Source organism: Falco cherrug, chromosome 6 (assembly GCF_023634085.1).
Source record: "Falco cherrug isolate bFalChe1 chromosome 6, bFalChe1.pri, whole genome shotgun sequence".
Lineage (NCBI taxonomy): Eukaryota > Metazoa > Chordata > Aves > Falconiformes > Falconidae > Falco > Falco cherrug.
In genome coordinates this window covers 5,654,267-5,675,289 of record NC_073702.1, presented here as the reverse complement: position 1 = coordinate 5,675,289, position 21,023 = coordinate 5,654,267, and the positions used below count along the sequence as shown (strand labels likewise).

Genomic DNA, 21,023 nt, shown 5'->3' with positions numbered 1-21,023 from the left:
TCATCACATCAGTGTGACAGAGGAATGGGTGAGGAACGGGATGTGGCAGTTGGGCTTGGCTAACGTTACTGAAGGGGACTGCGGTAAAACACAGGAAAAAATTCTCTGGCGTGGTGTAACCCAGTTTGTTACAATATATGGCGCACCTGTAGCTGTTGTACCATTAGGTCTAAGTACACAATAGCGACTGCGGAAGGGGAGAACTTTGATTGCTTAGGGCAGTACAGTTTGTACCACTTCCTCCACCAAAAGGGTGTTATATTTACATGGCAAATACAGAGCAGTTCTCTTTTATGGGAAATACCAGGTAGGTTAGTGTCTTGAGTACATGACTCCTACCAAGTGCCTGGGAGAAAGCGATTGTGACAGCCCTGGCCTCCAGCTGGGCGTGCCATCATGCATGGTCTTCTGCAGGGGGTATGGTGGAGTGTGCAAACCTCCAAGAGCAGGCTGAGTTTCCAGATGGCATTAGCAATGACACACAGGAGAGTATTTATATTCTCTTGAAAAAAATCCTTTTACTAAGAGATGTGACTTTACGTTGCATACAGCCTCATTACATTTGAGTTACGGGTGTAATGCCAAGAAGTTTCATTCCGCTGGCTAGAACCAAGCGTGCAGCTCGAAAGAGACAGAGCCTCGCCTGGAAAACAAGAACAGCTGTCAGCTTACGGTACTGCTACGGAATAGCGTGTGTTCTTAGGACAGCAGTCAGGAGTAGCCCATTGGAGGGGAGAACGCCGCGCGCCTGCTGTCCCCATGCAGAGCGCTGGGATTTGGACCCACACGTAACCCGAGCAGTGAGTAACACAGCGATGCTGGCAGGATTCACACCAGCTGTTGACAGCCCATTGCAGTGTCAACAGGGGGACACTTCTGTCAACAAAGGGAAACTGGAAAGGGGTGCCCAGCCCAGTCAAGCACCCTCAGGGCACAGAACCAGAGGAGATGATGCCTGCAAAACAGCTAGCGATGACTAAAAAGTGAAAATCTTTCTGGTACCACAGGCTGTTACAACCTGAGTATCCCTCCGCTCACTGTGCCTCGGTTACAGGCTGTCAAGCAACTACAGGCTGCTTTGAAAATTCTGCTCTTTCTTCTATAAGATGTAGATGTCTTAGCTACTACACAGCTGGCTGTTTGGAAAGGGCTCCATCAGCCTTGCTCCAAAAAATTAGTTCCTGAAAGCTGTTAGATGATAAGATATTTAGAAATATTTTTTTACAGGGTGAAGAACTGAAATTTTCTTTGTAGCTTGGACTGCCTTAGTCCATTTTCGAAGGCAGGAATACTTGCAGCATCTAAGCTCCAATACTGAGTGCAGCTCCATCAATTCCACCACATTTTTTTTCCCCCTCAACACTTAAATGTGATTTCCCACAACAGTCAGATATGTAATTTCTTTTGAAACAGATGAAAGAGAAAATAAGAAAGGCAGTGTAATTAGTATATAATTTCCTGAGAAGTTAAGGGGTCAAACACTGCCTGGGAGATCAGCAGAAAATAATGTTCATGTGTTTGGAACTGCACATTAACAGCTGTCAGCCTCCGTGCTTTAGCTAGAAAGGCAACAGACAACCTGGGATATGTAGGTGGCAAGAGTGAGGAGACAGATTCGGTTACCTCCTAATTCTCTGTTTTCCCACGTAACCACTAAAAGAATCCATCAGAAATTAATGAGCAAGTTAAACGCTCAAATGTTTGCTTTTAAAAATTTCAGAGAGAAAGGCCATGAGAAGAAAAGGGGTCTGACTGGATTTGGAGCCGCTGTCCTTATAGAGCGTTCTTTTTTGGGAAGCTCAGGCAGAGCCTTCCAGAAGGCACAGCCGCAAACAGCCATCCCTGCCTTCTCAAGGCGGTGCCACCAGTGGGACAGCCTGCCCGCGGGTGCACATTCACCCCAGTGGTTCCGCAGCTGGGCTGGCAAAGCCCTCATGGATCATCCCCCCGGGCCGCCCCGCGCAGGCTCGTCCCAGCGCTGTGCCCTACCTGCGCTAGTTCAGGGGCGCTGGCTTTCACAGGGAGGGTTTTATGTGCCACGGCCGCAAGATGGCTGAAATGGAAAACATGGTGAGAATGGCGAGAATAAGCAGGTCTTTTATCAAGAGCAGCGCTCTGGGCCACAGAAAGCAGCAGAACTGGAAGAGCCACAACTGCAGCATGCCAGAGACTTATTTCCGTGAGCCTCTTTCACCCGGCTGAGGGAGGACACCGTTTTCTGTAGCCTGCATGTTGTCAGGGCATGCCATCAACAACTTCATGCTTGTAAAATAGCCCCAAAACAATCTCCACTCCCCCCCAAAAAAATAAAACCCGGAATTGGTCTGGAAAGATCCTCCAGACTGCCCTGTCATTCCCAAGGTGCATGATTCCTTATACAATTTTCCCTAACTTGTTCAAGCCCTCCCTCTACACAGGCTCCACAGCTTCCTCCAGCAGACGTACTCCACTGTCACTGTGCCGTTAAACTCAACACGTCCCTGTGGAGGACCCATTACACACTACGACTTGCAGTAATAACATGCTTTGTCCATCTCAATGCAGAGGCTGAGATCAGTGGTTAAAAGGGGTCTGGACAAAATTTCCTAGTTGAAATTTTGAGGGCATATTATCAGGTCAAATCTTCTCTTATGTAAGTCTAGTGTGATTTTGGGCTCAGGCACTGCATTACAGCCAAGTGATTGTTTTTTCTTAAAAGCAGTTAGTTTCTGAGGAGGCTTCTGGCTCCTTTGCTCCTGGTTCCAACATCAACCTCTACTATTTATTATATTATTTACTATCCTACTTTATACCTTTCCCGCTCCAGAGAAACTCTCCCAGAAATTTACATCTTCCCACTATTTTTACTCTTCAAAGCAGTGCAGATGCGAGGGCTGCAAAAGCCAGCTCAGGAAGGCCTGTCCTTACCAGAGACGGACACCAGTATCAGCAATCATCTTACCTAAGCGTGAGGAGGTAGCTGACAATGTGCTTGGGTTGCAGATCCTGAGAAGATCTATACAGCACCTCATCATACCTGTGAAGAAAGAAAAGGACTGTCTGGTGTTAAAAGTAGTAGGAAGGTATACTTAAGATATAAGGCTCATCAGACCTTCTTACATCAGAACACACACACAACCACAACTGCAAAATTAACAAAAATAGTCTTCTGAACCAGACCTAAGCTGTGTGATTAGCACACAATTGACTATTTCTTCCCCGTTCACTTATTGAAGGAGATGATTGCTTCTGCTCCTCATCATGCACACACTGTAGATGGCAGAGCTCTGAGAGGCTCTACCAAAGAGAACACAAGAGCTATATTTGCTCCCAGAACATTAGGTCTGGTTTTACATTTCAACACTAATTGTAAGTTCCTAGGAGCAAACAACACATACTAAATAACCAAGGCAGTCAAAACAGTCCTTTAGAGGATGTTGCCTTTAGTAAATGCAGCTCAGAATGTTAAGCTGCTAAAGGGAATCTTGTAACTTTCGAAAAGACAAAAACAAAGTGGGTTTACATAATCCTGGAATAAAACTGACTTAAGTAAGACAGTATTAAACTGGATAATACAGGCAGAGTCAGAGAGATCCGTATTTTTAATTCATGTGTTCTGCTCTTCACTTGTGCACAACCTCTTTTTCACAGCCTGCAACAAGCTACCAACACCTCTGCAGCTGAACAGATTTCAAAGTGGACCTCCTGGTCTTGGCACATCAACCAGGCCCATCCTCCCCAGTATGCCCAAGCCCAACTTCCCGGGGATCTCCCTCCTTTCAAAGCAAGCTGCAGGAGAACTGGGGAGCGAGCTCTGATAATGAGGGCTCAGTGGTCACGTAAAGCTGTAGCACCAGGGAGGGAGGTGCTCCCGATTCCCTTGGTGCGTAAGCTACAAAAGCATCTCTTCCACACGTTCAGCAGCCCATCCCAGCCGGCACGCCCCAGGCAGCTGCTGCTCAGGGAGGGAAGGTCGCTGGCTTTATACCACTGCGCAACAGCTGTGAGAGAGACGAAACCTGGGGAACCTCTGCCTTGTCTCGAGGACAACACAGATACCAGCAGATATTGGCCCCTCGAGACAGCAGCGTCGGTAGGTACAGAAAAACCACTAATAATTTAACAAGCACCATTAAACAGCCACTGATAAAGCTTCATGAAGCAAGAAAGTTGGTATCAAATGAAGCTGCCTTCTTTTGATAACAACTTTGTTGCTTCATGAAGCTCCATTTCAGTGTTGGCCTACAACTTGTCAGATTATTTTATCAGTTAATTAAGTCCACTTTTTCAGGGATATACATGCTACTTTACTATTCATTAGGCTGAAAGTTAATGGTATTTGGAACTGGTCAGCTAATTTTAAGGGCAAATGTTTGGTAGCTTTTCAAACAGCAGAAGCAGAGCCATGGGAAGTGAGCTTATGACAGCTCAGGAGTGTTTATTACGGCAGCTTTCCAAGAAGAATCTACTCATGGCAACTCACAAGGAGGACTGAACAGTAATTGTTATTCCTGAAATTATGGCATGTTTAAACATGAGTTTGTTAGCCACTGAGTGCTTGGTCTAATGGATGATGTAAATACTGCTTTCTGATGGAAGTAAAGGCCCCAAGCGATGTCTCATACGGATTCCATATGGTGCCTGGCCAGATTCGAAGGTCTTTGCAACAAACAGACCTGAAGCTCTGTAAAAGCAAGAGCCCTGCAGTGGAGCAACCACCTCTGTTTGAAAATGGGACACAAGCTGAGGATCGAGTGATCCCTGCTGATCAACCTGAAATACATTAACCCTGCCAGTTTTCACACATAAGACAGGCAGCTATACACTAATCTGATAAAAACCAAGAAACAACCCCCAAGTTTTTTGTGAAATACAATTGCACTGGATAAATAAAAACACTACTGGTCTTATTTAGAGTGCTGGCTGATCTCGGTGTTACTCAAGAGAGCATGCAGCATGTGATACACTGCAGGCAGACCTCTTGAGGCTGTTCCAGTTAACAGCAGGACTCTGCAGCTTACAGCTGCAGGGCTGTAAGGAGCCACTGGGACTCTGGCATGACTTTTGGAAGTCCAAATTTTAAACAGATGCCCTCAGGAAGACCTTAGTGTGGCCCAGGGCATTAACTCTCTGGCACTGTGCAGTGCGCAATGCAGTACATAGGACCTCTCACTAGGAATTCTGAAAGCCTGTATTACTTCCAGCTCCATCATTGGCTGTGCAACATGGACAACTCCCTTGTCTCTGTATTTTAATTACACGGCTATGAAATAGTGAAACTGCTTAACTTTATGACTGAACTAATGAAGAGCATTACTGCTATTAACAGGTATTAGTTGTGCACGTTCAGTAGCTCTGAAAGATGCTGAGCCTCCATTTCACCTTACCCAGGAGCAGTTCCTCTCCCCTTTCCCACATGACAAAAATAGAACAAGAGAGGCCAAGCAAATCTGCAGCTAATATTTATATAGAGCCTAGCCTATTTTTGTGAAGACAAGAAATAATTAAGGGGCTCACGTACACAGAGTATGTTCCAAATACTGCTTTTCCCCTCATATGGCTTCTGAAGTCCATGAAAATTTCAAGTGAGGGGTACTGTTGCAATCTGTACAACCCAACAGACAAGCCATTGCCTGAAATAGCCATTATTCTTCTATGATCATGCAGCCTGTGCCTGCTCAACAGGTTGCCAAGCAAATCCAAAGCTTATTTTAAGAGAACTGGTATTTGGAAAGAAAACTAGACAAACCTGAGAAGATGCTGAAGAACAGAGATGGCATCTGGCTCTTGCAAGCACGCCACATTAATGTCAGTTAGCTGCACTTTCCCATGCATCTGTTCTAAACTAAAACATAAGCATGAAAAACAAATGTCGGATGAAAAACTCTTGTTAGCAAAGCTGAAGGGGAGAAAAAAAAAAAAAGTAATTTGTATTTTCAAGAAAAAAGGGTATGTCTATTCTTCTCAAGCTGAATGGAAACTGAGACAGACTACCTGACTTTAACCAAGACAAAAAAATTAAAATCTGTGCTATCGATTCAGTATCAACAGGATTAGAGATATGTATGGACAACAGGTCCAGAAGCTGATGCTAAAAGGATGAGTGAGGTAGTAAATATCCTAGTAAAGGTACCCTAGTACCATCAATACCTAGATGACAAGGGAGTACAAGAGAAACAGACTACAGAAAGGGATCAGGCTTGCACACTCCCCCTGAATACCATCTCCTATCACCGCTGCCTCAGACAGAACACCAGGCTGGTACCGAACTTTGGCCCAATCCAGGAAGGTATCTTACATGCATTTATGAAAACAGGTATCGATGTCTGCATTGGAAGTGTTCTGACAAATCACTATAATTGACAGAACTATTCAAACTGGACCATTCTGAAGCTCTTTTAAAAAAATAATTAAACATGTCAGGTATTTGACCTGAGTCAACAGGAAGGGGTCTGCTTTTAACCTTGGTTACCAACAGTGGCAAATAACAGAATGTTAAAAAAGCCCCGCTAACTACAGCAGCAGCAAAAAAGTCTTAAGTTCTGTGATTTGGTATATTTTACAAGTATGGGCATTTTGGGTTTTACATCAGTTTCCTTAATCCTAGGGCCACTGTTCTTCATCACCGACACAACCACAGAGAGGCTGTTCCTAGACCTGAGGAAGTACAGGAACAGTTAGGCAGCCCTGTGGAAATGAGGTGAAAATTTCATTTTAATTGTCTTGCTCCTCTGGGAAGTCTCAGTGATTCCTATCGTGAACTCATACCTCTGCTAAAAAAGTGAATCTGTGTCATATTTAAGGAAGGAGTTAACACTACTACTTAACAAAGCAGTTAAGTTAATAAAGTTAAAATACATGTCAAACTGTACTTCTGCATTCAAATGCTCCTCTTACCTATGGAGTCTGGCATGAGTGTACTGCAAGAACACGCCTGTATCTCCACGACTTTGAAGAGCTCGATCCCAGCTAAACTGATAGTCACATGACAGAAGGCCTCGGAAGTCCTGGAACAATAAATTAATGTCACGTAGATATGGCTCTCCATCTCAATTTGTAACTTTTCACAGAAGATGCAGACACCTCAAGAGGTAGCTCAGACTCACCTGAATTATTAGTGCCGCAAGACCAACTTTCTCTGCTGTTTCCATAGGGTTTTCTGTCTCTTTGGTTGCTGAAGAGAAACAGAAAAAATGAAATCATAAGTCCATAGTAGCGTGACAGCTCCCTTGCTCAGACCTGGACATGCCAATAAAACAGCAGATATTCATTAACTGTGAACTAGCTATATGGAAACTGTCAGGACGCATGCAGCAAGAAGTCCAGGATAGAAATTTTTCTTAAAAGTTGAGCTACAGCTGTTTCAGATGGTCTTTTTTCCACCTCCCCTGCTACCCTGTATAACACAGATTTTAAGGTCAGAGTAGTTTATTACAACACGCTAGATAGACTACGCTAAATTGCTCTTCACAATTCAGACAGCCAATCTAGAGACCAGGAAGAGAATGACAGAACAATTCAGATTTTGTTTAAAAACTGGTAAAAAAACCTCCAAGTGATATGGAGGCATAAAGAGTCAAAGAAAATTTGTTCTGAGGGCTAATGAGGCATTTGGAAGAGAATCTGAACTGAGAGAATCACAGAACGATTTGGGTTGGAAGAGGGACCTTTAAAGATCATCCAGTCCAACTCCCCTGCCACTGGCAGAGACATCTTCAACTAGATCAAGTTACTCAAACCCCATCTAACCTGGCCTTGAACACCTCCAGGGATGGGGCATCCACAGCTTCTCTGGGCAACCTGTGCCACTGTCTCACCCTTCCCAGTGTAAAAAATGTCTTCCTTCCAATCTAAACCTATTCTCTTTCAGTTTAAACCCGCTGTCCCTTGTCCAGTCGCTACAGGCCCTGGTAGAAAGTTTTTCTCTGTCTTTCTTACAAGCTCTCTTTATATAATGAAAGGCTACAACACCACCTCCCCGGAGCCTTCCTCAGCATAAGCAACCCCAACTCTCTCAGCCTTTCTTCACGGGAGAGGTGTTCCAACCCTCTGAGAATTTTTGTGGCCCTCCTCTGGACCCACTCTAACAGGTCCATGTCTTTCTTGTCCTGGGGACCCCAGAGTTGGATGCAGTACTCTTGGAGAGCAGAGTAGAGGAGCAGAATCACCTCCCTTGACCTGCTGGCCACACTTCCTTTTATCCAGCCTAGGATACAGTTGGCTTTCAGAGCTGCAAGCGCACTTTGCCAGCTCACATCCAATTTTTCATCCACCAGCACCCCAAGTCGCTGTCTGGAGGGCTGCTCTGAATCCATTCATCCCCCAGTTTGTACCGATACCAGTGATTGCCCTGACCCAGGTGCAGGACCTTGCGCTTGGCCCTGTTGAACTTCACGAGGTTTGCACGGGCCCACTCCTCAAGCCTGTCCAGGTCCCTCTGGCAAATCAACTGCACCACTCAGCTTGGTGTCGCCTGCAGACCTGCTGAGGGTGTGCTCAATCCCACTGTCTATGTCACTGATGAAGATATTAAATAGTATTGGTCCCAGTATGGACCCTTGAAGGACACCACTTGTTACTGGTTTCCACCCTGGACACTGAGCCACTGACATACAATTCTTTGGACGTGGCCATCCAGCCAATTCTTTATCCATCTAACAGTCCATCCATTAAATCCATCTCTTTCCAATTTAGAGGTAAGAATGTTGTAGGGGACCGTATCAAAGGCCTTACAAAGTCCAGGCAGATGACATCTGTAGTTCTTCCCTTGCCCGCTGATGCAGTCACTCCATCAGAGAAGGACACTAGATTAGTCAGGCACGATTTGCCCTTCTCCCTGGGTAGACATGACAAGAACCTCTCCAAAGCTCCTCTAACTAAATACTGAACTTAAGTCTATCCTTACGAAACCTAATTAAGCTGGAGGAGTCGAAGAGAGAAGGCACTCACAACAGCTGCAGAGACGTGTCTGCAAAGCTATTTCCAGCTTTCTCACAACTCAACTAATAATTCTTCAGCAGATAAGCAGCATGCTGTTCTGTACAGAAATTCAGCAAAGGGCCTCTTTCATTCCCCGTCTCACAGGGAAGTTCACAGGGCCAAGCTGGTGCTCCAGTGCATCAGAAGTACAGTAAACTGCCTACATAACAGCACTCTAGATTCTGGATCTTCTGGGAAATCAATTACTTACGTTTGGACCCAGAACCTTGCCTAGTAAGAAGGTGATGCTTTTGACATACCTAACGCTTTCTATTTTTAAACTCAGATCACAGTGCGCTCTATCAGGGTCTCCTCTTTCTGTCTGTCTCTACCGGAAAGAAAGAAGGATTGTTATCATAGTCTTTTACAAGGCAAATATGTTCCACTTTAGCAAGGGCCGAGTGCAATTTTTTTTCATGGAATATATAATCTATTAAATTTGCAGAATTCAGCTTAAGATTTCATGTCCCAGATGATCTCCCACTAACAGAAGAATACGGAGAATGCAGCTGTTCTTTTAAGGCACCACTTAAGGTGCACCAGTTCTGCAGTACAGTTTTAGTACATTTAATTTCTGTCTTTTGCTTTGCTATTTCTTTGTGCCAGGGTCAGCAAAGCCAACTGAGACAACTTTGAGTAGTACATCCTACTCATACCTTTGCTATTTACAAAATTCAGAAAGGACTAAGCTTGAAAAGTGTGGGGATAGTTGAGAAGTCTCTGACTGGCTATTCATTCAAAGACAAATATGTTTAGATTATATTATTACATTTCATATCTGAAATTTGTTTCAAAACAGAACAACTGCCTCAGAATTCAGGCTTTTGTTTAAATGCTTGTTGAGACACAGACAAAGCTATCTAAAAGAAAATAAAGTGGCAAAAGAAATAGGCATCATACAGAAGATTTACCTGGACAGCAGGATTCATGGAGACGAACAGAAAGAAAAAAGATGCCAATAACGGAAACGTAAATAGTGGAAGAACTGTGTACAGCTAATAGAAATGAAAGAGTTTATACAAAGGCATTTAACTAACCAGCTCCAAGCTCCACACAGGCACGATTTTTAAAACTAGCACTGGTTCTTAAGATGCCCAGCTCCCAAAATACTTTCAATGACAGTGAGGCATTTTGATGCCACACAAAAGTTTGTAATACCTTTCACTGTGTATCCAAACACTTTTCAAACATTGAAGACATTGCTATGAGTCAGGGATTTAAGAGTTCTAATTTAGGAAAGGGGAAGTGAGGGACGAATTCAAATATAAGGGGGGAAATTTCTAGAAGCTCAGGTAGGATTTAGCATCTAATGAATGAACTCTGGGTAATGCTGCACTGCCAGCAATACATTACTACTTTTAGCTGTTCTGCCTGCTGCTTGTGCAATGGAACATGGGTCTGTGCTTCTGCTGTGTCAGTCCAGTCCAGCATAAAAGTTTCCTTTGCAGTCAGCTAATACTAACTTTAAACTGAAGCTCTAAGGTCCGTTCCTCTCTGCAGTAGAACTAGTCTGAATTGAGTGTCACCCTTCTATCATTCTGCCTGCCACCCCCCACCCCCTTTGCCTTGTCCACTCTACAAGCAAAATTATCTGGATTAAAAAAAGAACTGAGGCAGAGCAAGGAAGGTGCACTTTACTTAACCGGCTCAGTTCATTGATTCGATTCAGCAAGTAACCAGAAAGCACAAGAGGGGGCAGCATCTCACTGGGAACTGCTTGGATCTTCACTGCATCGAGAGGAACCAGCTCTCCAGCCCCAGCCCGAGGTGCAGGCAAAGGTCCCCCCCTCTCAGCAGACCTGCAGCAGAGCAGTGACCCGGGGGCTCTGGAAACAGGTACGAGGCTGGGAGAATGACAGGGCAGTTGCACACAACCTACAGTCAATTTTGCCAGACAAAACTGTAAGAGTTACAAATCCTTTGGATGAAATCTGACTGTTCCCTGAACTCTGGCCGCAGCCCCACTATTGACTAGTTCCTTCCTCCAGAAAAAACAGCTGCTGTCCCCCAAAGGCAGGTACTTCCTTCCCAGTGCAAAAGCATGATGAATTAGTTTCACTCAATGTTAAAATTTGCAAATCTGTAATTCAGGGAAGTTCACAGAGTTGCAAAGGATTATTTTAACATTGTTTATGTTATGGGAGATACAGAAAATGCACAGATCAGAGCATATCACTGTGATATCACTGATCCAGGGAAAAGTGAAGGGTAGAAAAGATGACAAAATTTTGATCAACACAGAGCATCAAAAGAAATTAATAAGACCTGAAAAAGCTAACTTTTTGCGGAAGCCATGTTTTGTAACATCCTTGAGCGAACTTCATTTAAAACGTCTTCCAGGAAAATTACTTCTCCTCTCCGAGTCTTCATCCCTTGAACTAGACCAAAAGACACATGCTGGCACCTGTGTTGAAAAGCAGCAGGACCTAAGATTACATTTTAATCAAGAGAAATGTTTGCAGTGTTTGTTCAGAGCTGGATTCTCTACCAGGAAACAGCAGTAACAGCTGAATAAATAGTGCTCCAACGTGGGAAGCTTGGTGATATAATCAGAAACTCTCATTTCAGCAACCAAAGCTCCATACTTATATAATGGGAAAATTATGATCAGAATTATGATAACCTGGTCATTTGAGTGCTCTTGGGAACCTCTCTCGCTACTAGCTTTAGTTCAGAGGACTCAATGCAGTAAATTGCAATAAATTGAGGAGAGGCAAGAGGTAGACAGATCAAATTACAGTGGCAACACAGATCTGTTAATAAGATTAGAAAGGGCGTCATAATAATTCTGTTGTGGCCACATTAAACTAAAAGTGTAATTAATCATTGCTAATAATAAAACATTCATTGCTTCTGCTCACAATAATCCTAAACATTATTCTGGATCCATAACCTAAGTTAATTTTAGTGCAACTTTCGGCACTGTGAAAGGAGGCAGACTAAAATTCCTGAAGGCTAAAATCCTGTATTTAACCACAAAAGACAGGCAGTCTATCAGAGAGGAATATAATTTAGTCTGCAGATCCATTATTGACCTTTGCTGAGACTGCTAACAAGATTGGTAATTACAATGAATAACAGCAGGGATACATTTCCCTGCAACAGATATTTCAAACCTGAGGCATGATTTAAACTCAGATTCAGATCTCTCCTTAAAGATCATACTTCAAGAAGTAATCGTTTAACATATGACCACACCATATCCCAGAAGCTATGCCATAAAGTCTCTCCCCTTTTCCATATCAAGCAGTTATGAAAAACCTGTTAAATGAGAGACATGGCTGTTTTTCACATCCGACACACATGGCGATGTCTCTACTTGCAAATAAAGCAGACCAGCAGAGGCGGACAGATAGAATGAAAAGGTTGGTGCCGAGGACCTGAGGCCCACATTTGCACAGAATTCTGGAAGTTTGTTTTCTTATTTTTTCCTCCTTATTGAACTAACATTAGTTGGATCTTACAGGCCAAATGTCTGGAATTCACTAGTTGCACACCAGCACCACACCTTCTAGCTTAGCTTTGTCTAAAATGCGTACATGATGTGTAGGTGGGCACAATCAGGAGTTTCTCTTCAAAAGAGCACTCTACTGAAATTCCAATGTACATATTACCCATTCTTTTAAATAAGTATTTAAGACTCATAAATACATACCTTTCTGCCCAGTCATAACCCATGAGCTTCAGTATTTGGAATAAATGTTGAAAGTGATTACTTTGACTTTTATCTGTCTAAGGAATAGAATTGGTGTGTATCAGAAAACATTCCAAGTTTGATAAAGACTAGCTTTTAACACACAAACACACACCACCACAGATACTGTACCAGTAACTCGTTGCAAACAGAATTAAGACCTATAGAGACAGGTAAGACTGTCCAGGTAAGAGCTGGAATCTATGACAGTGGGATTTTGCATCTTGGTAGAAAAAGTAATCTACCTTTTCAAAAATGATTATTCCTACCTAGGTCATGAAGACAAAGCCATGAAGTGAAATGAAACCTCGACATTCTTTAGTTTCACATAACCTACAAACTGCCCATCAAACAAAATACCTCCATTTTCACTTCAGAAACTTGATGCTCTTGTTATATTCCCATGTTTTACATCACCAAACTTTAAGGTTCCTTTGGCTTAGAAACAACGCCTCTAAGATTTCTGTCTTCAGAATCCACTAGTTTCTATTGTCTCCAGTGTGATTTGTAAAGTTTTACATCATGCATGATTAAAGAAAAAGGTACAATCACATTTTCATATTAATGATGCATTTTGTGCTCTCTTTCACCTTTCCTATGACTTAAAGCAGTTTCTGACAGCAGTTTATAGCTAACAATGATCTTTAGATGTGTTTCTAGCTAAAGCTGTTGCATGAAGTTCACTTTCCTACCTAGTTGCTTTGACTACATCACTCAAGACTACTTTATCCCTCCTTAAAAAACACCGCAGTGATAACCAAATAACCACTATTTCCTTATTTGTTTGGCATTCCAAGACAGGGAGTGAGCAGTGAGTGAAGTGCTTATCTGTGTGTTTTCTCAGCTCCCCCATTGCACGAAGCCTCCTCTTGCACCATTCCTCATAAACTGCTTCACTCCTTTACATCACCTCTGTCTGTGCCAATTCACAAGCAAGGCTGATAAATGGATAGTGGCGGTCAGCATTTCAAATAAGGCCTTGCAAGCTCTTTTCCACCTTACATAGAAGAGAAGCTCTCTGTATCTGTAACAAAGCCAGATCTCTCTTGCTAAAATATCTCACAATAAACTTTACAATGTTTAGGCTAAGGCCAGCTCATTGTACCAGCCAATGCTGCCTTGCTGTTTCCTCTGCTTCTCCCTAGGTCGGAATTTGTCTCTGATCTGTTTTACAAGAGATTATACATTCCATGACAGAAACTGGTTTGGTTTGGTTTTGTGTGCACAACCGCTGTCCCTCACCACCTGGACCATGAAACAGCATTTAAAAGCCTCTTTAAAGGACTGCAGTCTTTTGTGAGTAGATACTGTGACAAATCATGACAATACTCACTGACAAAAGACCCCAATCCTTCTGAACCTAATTGCTTCTTCATGACTGTTCAGGGAACAGAATTTTCAGCTAAAACTAAACCAAATGCCAACTTAAGTTTCTAACTACTTGTCTCGACCAACATATATAGAAATATACAGAATAATATTTAAAATCATTAACAGAAAATAATCTAATAATAATCTAATAGCTTTTTTAAATAATCCTTTAGACTCCCACAGAAATAAGAACATGAAAAGCCAAGATAAGAGTATCTATCAGGCAGTACAAGCTGAATTCCAGGTTTCAGCTGGCCACCTGAAAATTAAACATCAACTCCTGTGGTTTTGGATGTGGTGTGATACTGCAAGAAGCATAACAATGAGCATTTATTATGCTTGAACAATCCACATAACTAAAATGGCATGAAAACCAAATTTTTTAAAAAGGATGGAAATAAATATTAGGAGTACCACACAACTTCATCTTTGCTGGAAAGTAATACTCAAAACATGGATGTGTAAGTAGGTTAAAAAAGATGAACCTGCAGACATTACCATTTCACAAAACTACTTTTTTGTCATAGCTTCATAGGATGGCAAAAATAACACAAATGCTCAAAAAGAAGATACATACTATGAAGAATGGCAATTTTTTCCTTACAGGCCCCCAAATTAAACATGTCTAAGTGGTTAAAGGCTTTAAGGGGGAAGTCTGCAGTCTGACAGTGTGGATTATATTTAATTCTTCATGTATTAAAGCATTTTCATCTCCTGTTTGGAGTGCAACATCCAACTGAATCTTAGTATCTCTTTAATACTCATTCCACATTTTGAAATGTTTGGAGTATTTTGCTCTTATCACTGCATTTTTATGAAATAACTATGATTTTTTAAAAATATAAATTGGTGAATGCACTGCTTTACAGCATTACAACTAATAAACCAATTTAATGTTCGTTTAAACAAGTTGATCTGATGAAAATAAGATGATCGTACGAAGTAAGACTCAGGAGCCTCTAAATAATTTTATTGTAACAAGATCAGGATTCTGAAACACATTTGTATTTAATAATTAAAGACTAAAATCATCAGTGTTCTCACTTAAATCCATTAAGTCTTCCTACTGCTGGTAACACTGACTAAAGTCCTAATCCACTACAAAGTACTGCCACAAAACAGCAGCAAAGCTCAGCAAGGCTGGCAGCTCCCTCATTAGGCTGTCTGTCCCACAGACTCTCCTAACAGTTTATGTTATTGCCCTCTCATTTTATGACCCAGTTTCTCAGCCCTCAGAAAGTCAGAAGTGATAAAAATACTAAACATGTCACCCAGAAAATATGCAGCCTTAGCAAGGCCTAGACAGGCTAATCTGTCATCTCCAACTTGAACGAGACACTGACTGTAACGGACTGTAACGGACACACTGATGGCATCACAGGCCAGTTTTGCTGCGTATCTGGAGTAGGAGCAGATCAAAGAGGCCCAGGCAAGGAAGTAAACAGTTCCTGGAGTTGAGCTATCAGCAGCCAGTCCACTCAGGACTATTGCTTCCACACGTGTTCACTCCATGAGTTTAACATTCAGCCCACATCCTAATTTGTGCAAATACCCACCCAACTATTTTCTTTCTTTCTACTTGTTCCTTCTCCCTTGGTCCCTACTATCTCATAGTATAACAAATATAAATAATTACCCGCCCACATGAAATACACAGAGGCATTCCTTAACTCCTTGCGTATTGCCCTTTCACAACCACACTGCTCTTCAATGCCAGTGAACCTACTATGTCCCAGTCAGTAGAGGCAAAAAAAATCTCCCAGCAATTCTCCCCAAAAACCACAACTAAAAAAATCCCTGTTCTATGACCACATGTGGGAATGGCATGCTACTGGAAACTTCCTGAAGACCAAAGATAAAAGGAGGCATGTGACTTAACTAAGTCCCACTTTACAATATCTGTATATTTAATTTTATGCTTACTGATCTCTCCCCCTCCCCTGAATCATGGTATTTGTAACATTACATTCACTTTTGAAGAAGCTGTACCAGAAAAGACATATGGGCATTACCAAACACATCACAAACAACATGCAGATTTTTTTCCGCTTATTAATTGACTTCACATAAAAGAGCATGGTTTTCAAACATTTTTTTTTCTAAATCTGGGAAACAGAAGATTTAGGAGCATTATGTGATATAACCTTGGTAACAGTACAGCAAAAAAGAGTTTCTCACAAGTGAGGAGATGATCCTGCCATTCGTTACTAATACTGCTGGAATTGTTAAAAAGCAAAATAATCAAACCAAAAAATACAAAAAGATCCCTGCCTATAACTGCTTCATCCAGATTGATTAAGCAGGACTTTATGTGCAATTTCTACATAATGGAACTGAGGCATTGTTCAAAGCCATAAAAATTTACATTTCAGATAAGATATCAGGACTTTAGAGTACTCTTGGATTCATTTTAGACCATTAATTCCTCCATTTCTAAATTAACATTTTACAACCCTTTACAACACTAACAACTTTTCCTGATTTGTTTAAATATTAATTACAACATTTATAAAGCAATTACAATGTTAATTGAGTAAAAGTTCCTTTAAAATTAACTGCAATTAATTTTTATAACGGAGAGTAACTCCAGAGCTGATTTTTCAGCCATTCTGTGGGTCACGAACTGAAACGGAACCAAGAAACACTGCCACATTCAGGCACAGCTGCTGGGCAGTAAGGACATCTATTTAACTGCCAAAAATACCATATGCCAAAGTCATACTGCGAGCAAGAGGCCCCCTGGATTATTTGAGAGAGTCAGGCTCAAAAGTGTTCAGTGAATCTAGAATTACTTACCACATAAATCATAGTATCACAGCTATACTTATTCATTCGGTCTATAGCAGCAGCAAGATCTCTGAAAGAGACAACGAGAAACTATTTGGACTTTCCCTGAAACATACCTCATTAATTGCCTCTTAGCAAAATAACCTAATCATGCAGGGGAGAGGACTGCCTGATTAGAAGGATCCATGTATGTCTTACCAAAAAAGAGGAAATGTATACTTTGTTCATGACATGTTTGAAATGTTTTTTTAAACCACTAGCTATGAAAATTACTGAGGAAACAGTTCTTGCGCACAGAGGAAGCCTGGTCTCTGTTTGCCTCTGGGGCAATCAATCAGCTGGGACTTGAGAGAAACAACCCTCTCCTGGAAAACTAACCCAGCCCCCAGTGTCAGGTTGTATGATAAAAAGCTCATCTTCACACAGATGAAGTAGCACAGAGAAACAAGTTGCTTGAGACCCTCCCAGGGCTGTCACAGAAGAGCCACCAGCCCCATGTCCCAGTCTGAAACCCACCTCAGGGGTCCCCAGGAGCAGCTCTCCAGACTGCCTTCTGACTGAGGGAGGTTACTGCCTAAGGGACATAGGATACATGGGATGCAAAGGAAAAGCATTTTGCAGCTGCCCAAGCCTTATTATGGGATGCTTGCAGCTTCCCAAGCCTTATTATGGGATGCTCAGAGGAGGAACCAAAGATGGGAAAAGACAGGGAGAAGATGATAGAAGAAACAGGTGGCTTGTAAACCGGTTGCTAGTTAGTATGTTTGTCTGGTTGTGCCCTGCACCTATTGAGTCTTCCCTGTCTTCCCATTAAACACCATTTCAAACTTTTCCTGGGTGAGGAGGTCTGTCTTCTGTGTGCATATGTGTTTGGAGGTCTAAGTATCAGCAACTGGAGTTGGTGACTAAAGCTCAGATAGGCCATGCATCTGTGGTGCCAGCAACCAAAGGGACTGGAGGTAAGTGAAACTGACAGCACCTGGAGTCTGACCATGGGTCACTGGGGCAGAGGCATCTCTGCTGTCAACAGCTGGAGTGAGGGCATGCACACCCACGTATGACTGACGGGAAATATCAAGCTGAAGTAGCCAGCACGTAGGTAAAGTTCTCTAGGAGCCAAGTGTGTGCCTTCCAGGATGAGTCTGTACTGCTGGCATCAGGGGGTCCCGGCCAACTGCCGAGAGACCATGGCCCTGGGTGTTGACCGAACCTGCCTGTGTACCGTGTGTCTCTGTTGTAGGAGGCAACAGGGGAGAGTGAGGATCCAGGGCCAGCTGCTGGATGGACTGCACACCTAAGCTCAGTTACTGGAGGGATCCACTGTGCCTGTAACCAGCAACTGGACTGGAGCTGCAGGCCATGGGGGCTCACATCCCCACGTGCCAGCAGCTGGGGAGACCTGGGAATACAGGGGCCAGCTAACGGGCAGCCTGAGCGTTGAAGCTCAGCTACTGGAGGGATACATGTTGTGTGTACATACAATACATATGTATATTACTTATGTAGATAAATGATATCACATACATACATGTGTATATATACACACACATACATACGTATATTTCACACCAATAGATCTTCAACATAATCAGCCAGAGGGGAACAAAATAAGGCTGTTCATCCTGAGTGCTGACTGGTTTTGTCTGTGTTGCCCTGTTTGGTTGGCTGTGTGTGTATGTAGGGGTGTGTATATATATATCTCTTGCCTCTGTGTTTGTGTGCCTACTGGGAACAACAGGCTCAGCCTTCCTACTGGTTGGACCTGTGGGCATGGAGCTGTGGCAGCCTTGCCTCTAAGTGGCTACAGGATTCAGCAGCTCCCTAATTGGATTGACTGCAGCATCTAATACCCTTGTCCTGAAAAGCTGTACACAGTTTACCCTGAGGGCTAGACATCTAATTTATTTACGTTACTAGGCACAAAGAAACTATTAAGGCTTCCATGTGAAAATACCCAAGGGGAATTTTAGGATACTGATGAGAAGGTAGGAAAACAGTGATAAAATTGACGTTGCAGTGCTGGTGGTCCACTGAGTCAATGAAGACATGGCTGAACAAGCCGGGTTTTGTCTGCATCACACTGTCAATAAGTATTTTAAGCGACGGTCTTCCTAAAACCTTCATTATATGGCAAGTAGTTATTAGATGAAGAGATCTCTCAGCTTTATTTTCAAAGTCAGTAGCTGGAGAAAGCATGATTTATGGAAAGAGGAGATTTACAAACAGACTGCTTAAGGGGAGGAAAAGTATTTAAAAGCAGTTGTTTTTCCTGAGCCATATTCATCCCATCGTAGTTACATTGCTACTTCTAGTTATGATAAGTTACTAGCAAACGTGTCCCACGTCAGAAATAAAAATCTTCAAAATCTGTACTATCAGTTACAAATGTACCCATGTGTAAAAGTTCACTGGCAAAATAAATGGCAACAAACAGATGAGCTTACTTGCCTTGTTATATAAAGAGATGTCCCATCACTACGCATGACGGTGGAAAACGATGAGAGGTCTTTCTTTTCCGAAAGATCCACAATTCCTGTCCCCTTTCTGTAAGTTGAAAGAAAACACTGAAGTAACTGCAACCAGACCTGAACACAGGTAAGTTGAGAGAAGACAGAGGTCAGAACCAAAACAAAGGTGCCTTGCCATGGAACCCCCCTCACTCCGGACAATCTCATTTTTTCCTTTGAATGACTGTCTCCTTTAAGTATTTTTGAAGACTGTTCCTCTAAGTTTGTTGTCACCACTGCTGATGCCAGGGAGCTGTCTGCCCACATTCTGGGGCATTCCACAACTACAGCTTCCATCCCAGCTCAGACAGGCAGCTCCTTCATCAAGGCAAGGATCTCATCTAATTCTGCTCATTAAATGGCACATCAGATACCAAACCAATTAACAGCCTAAAAGGCCATTAGAAGTTGAACAGTCATTGTACCTAATTTGTCATGGCCAAGCTTCTGTGCTAGCCACAGGAAAGGCAACCTTAATTTTTAGCTGTGACTGCACAAATCCTGTCGGTCTTCTACTAGAACAGCTACCAAAACCATCTAAAGAAAACACTTCCCCTTAGATTATGACAAACCTCAGTCATCATAGCTCATTTGAAATGCAACTGAATATTAAGTATTGACAATAGATGCTAAGTATTAACCAATAGATTGAATAACAAGTTCATACATTGTTTTCTGAAGGAGTCCTTTATCCTCCAACATCTTTAGAACTTCCTGGGACTTCTCTTGGTAAAAAGATTCTCCAGAATATTCATCAAAGTGCACTCCTAGACGCTGAAAAGTTCCAAAAATATCAAAGAACGGTAACATTGTTAAGATTGAGGCTAATTATTTCTTCAAATTAAGTGAGACGATAGGTCTGTGTCACAGACCAGACAGAGTGCAAAGATTAATTTTATTCCAGGAAATGTCACTTCGTTGTTAAAAGTAAAGAATGTTTGGATTTTGATTGAATTGATTTCTGCATTAGAATTAATCTCCCTGAGTTGAATACAGCGTTGGATATAAAGTTCATGAGAAATCAGGTGGAAACTGGATAGAGCAATTAGTACAATTCTGAGATAGGTCTCTAACTTGCTGTGCTGGATGGAGGCAAAACCAGTGGACTGCAGAGAAGTTACTTGGGTGTGAAATCAATCCTGTTTTAAAAGGATACTAAAAGAAATTTAAAAAAGGAGCTGCTCACAAACATTGCTGAGCATACAGAAATCACCATTACTAGGAAGGCTGAGGGTATACCTAGGAGAGAAAGGATGACCTTAACTATCAAAACTGGGTCAAATGTAACCGTAGAAAAGACAAGGGTTTCAGCTGAGGGCAACAAATCTGTCAGTCCATCAGCTCAATACTTCTTAGTTTGAATGGAGTTGGGAGAGAAATATCTAGCTGTACCAGTCATCATGGGATCGATGATGAGGGACCATCACGATGCAGCTGTATACGCCGCCCAATACCCACTCACCCTAAGGGGTCAGCTTCCCACTAGAATCATCAAGTCCGTCTTTCACTTAGGAGCTCTTAACTTCGAGTACTTGGCATGAATCTGGTAAAGCACAGCCAGGGTACTGGATTATTGAGGAAGGGGCAGGTCACTAACTTTGCAATCAAGGATGAAAGAAGATGGGAACAATTTCTGAGGAAGCAGATGGAAAAGTGCAATTTTAAGTAAAGAATAATACTAGAAGAAGGAACTGGCACAAAATGAG

At 42.4% G+C, this 21,023-nt stretch overlaps 1 protein-coding gene across 8 annotated transcripts in view; it reads right to left on the bottom strand.

The window, feature by feature from the left end:
* RARS2 (arginyl-tRNA synthetase 2, mitochondrial) overlaps nt 1–21,023 on the bottom strand; it is a 62,953-nt gene that overhangs the window by 13,179 nt on the left and 28,751 nt on the right. For 2 of the 8 annotated variants that reach the window (XM_055713786.1, XM_055713785.1), the window contains exons 10-19: nt 19,985–20,091; nt 19,259–19,354; nt 16,820–16,880; nt 12,614–12,690; nt 11,238–11,362; nt 7,086–7,153; nt 6,877–6,986; nt 5,729–5,824; nt 2,942–3,016; nt 1,990–2,053 (exon numbers count right to left, since the gene is read on the bottom strand). In XM_055713786.1, coding sequence (XP_055569761.1) covers nt 1,990–2,053; nt 2,942–3,016; nt 5,729–5,824; nt 6,877–6,986; nt 7,086–7,153; nt 11,238–11,362; nt 12,614–12,690; nt 16,820–16,880; nt 19,259–19,354; nt 19,985–20,091 — 879 coding nt within the window. Of the gene's footprint in view, nt 1–2; nt 644–1,989; nt 2,054–2,941; nt 3,017–5,728; nt 5,825–6,876; nt 6,987–7,085; nt 7,154–11,237; nt 11,363–12,613; nt 12,691–16,819; nt 16,881–19,258; nt 19,355–19,984; nt 20,092–21,023 lie in introns of those variants that run through there. The other 6 variants (XM_055713783.1, XM_055713780.1, XM_055713778.1 and 3 more) reach the window with 5 other exon arrangements.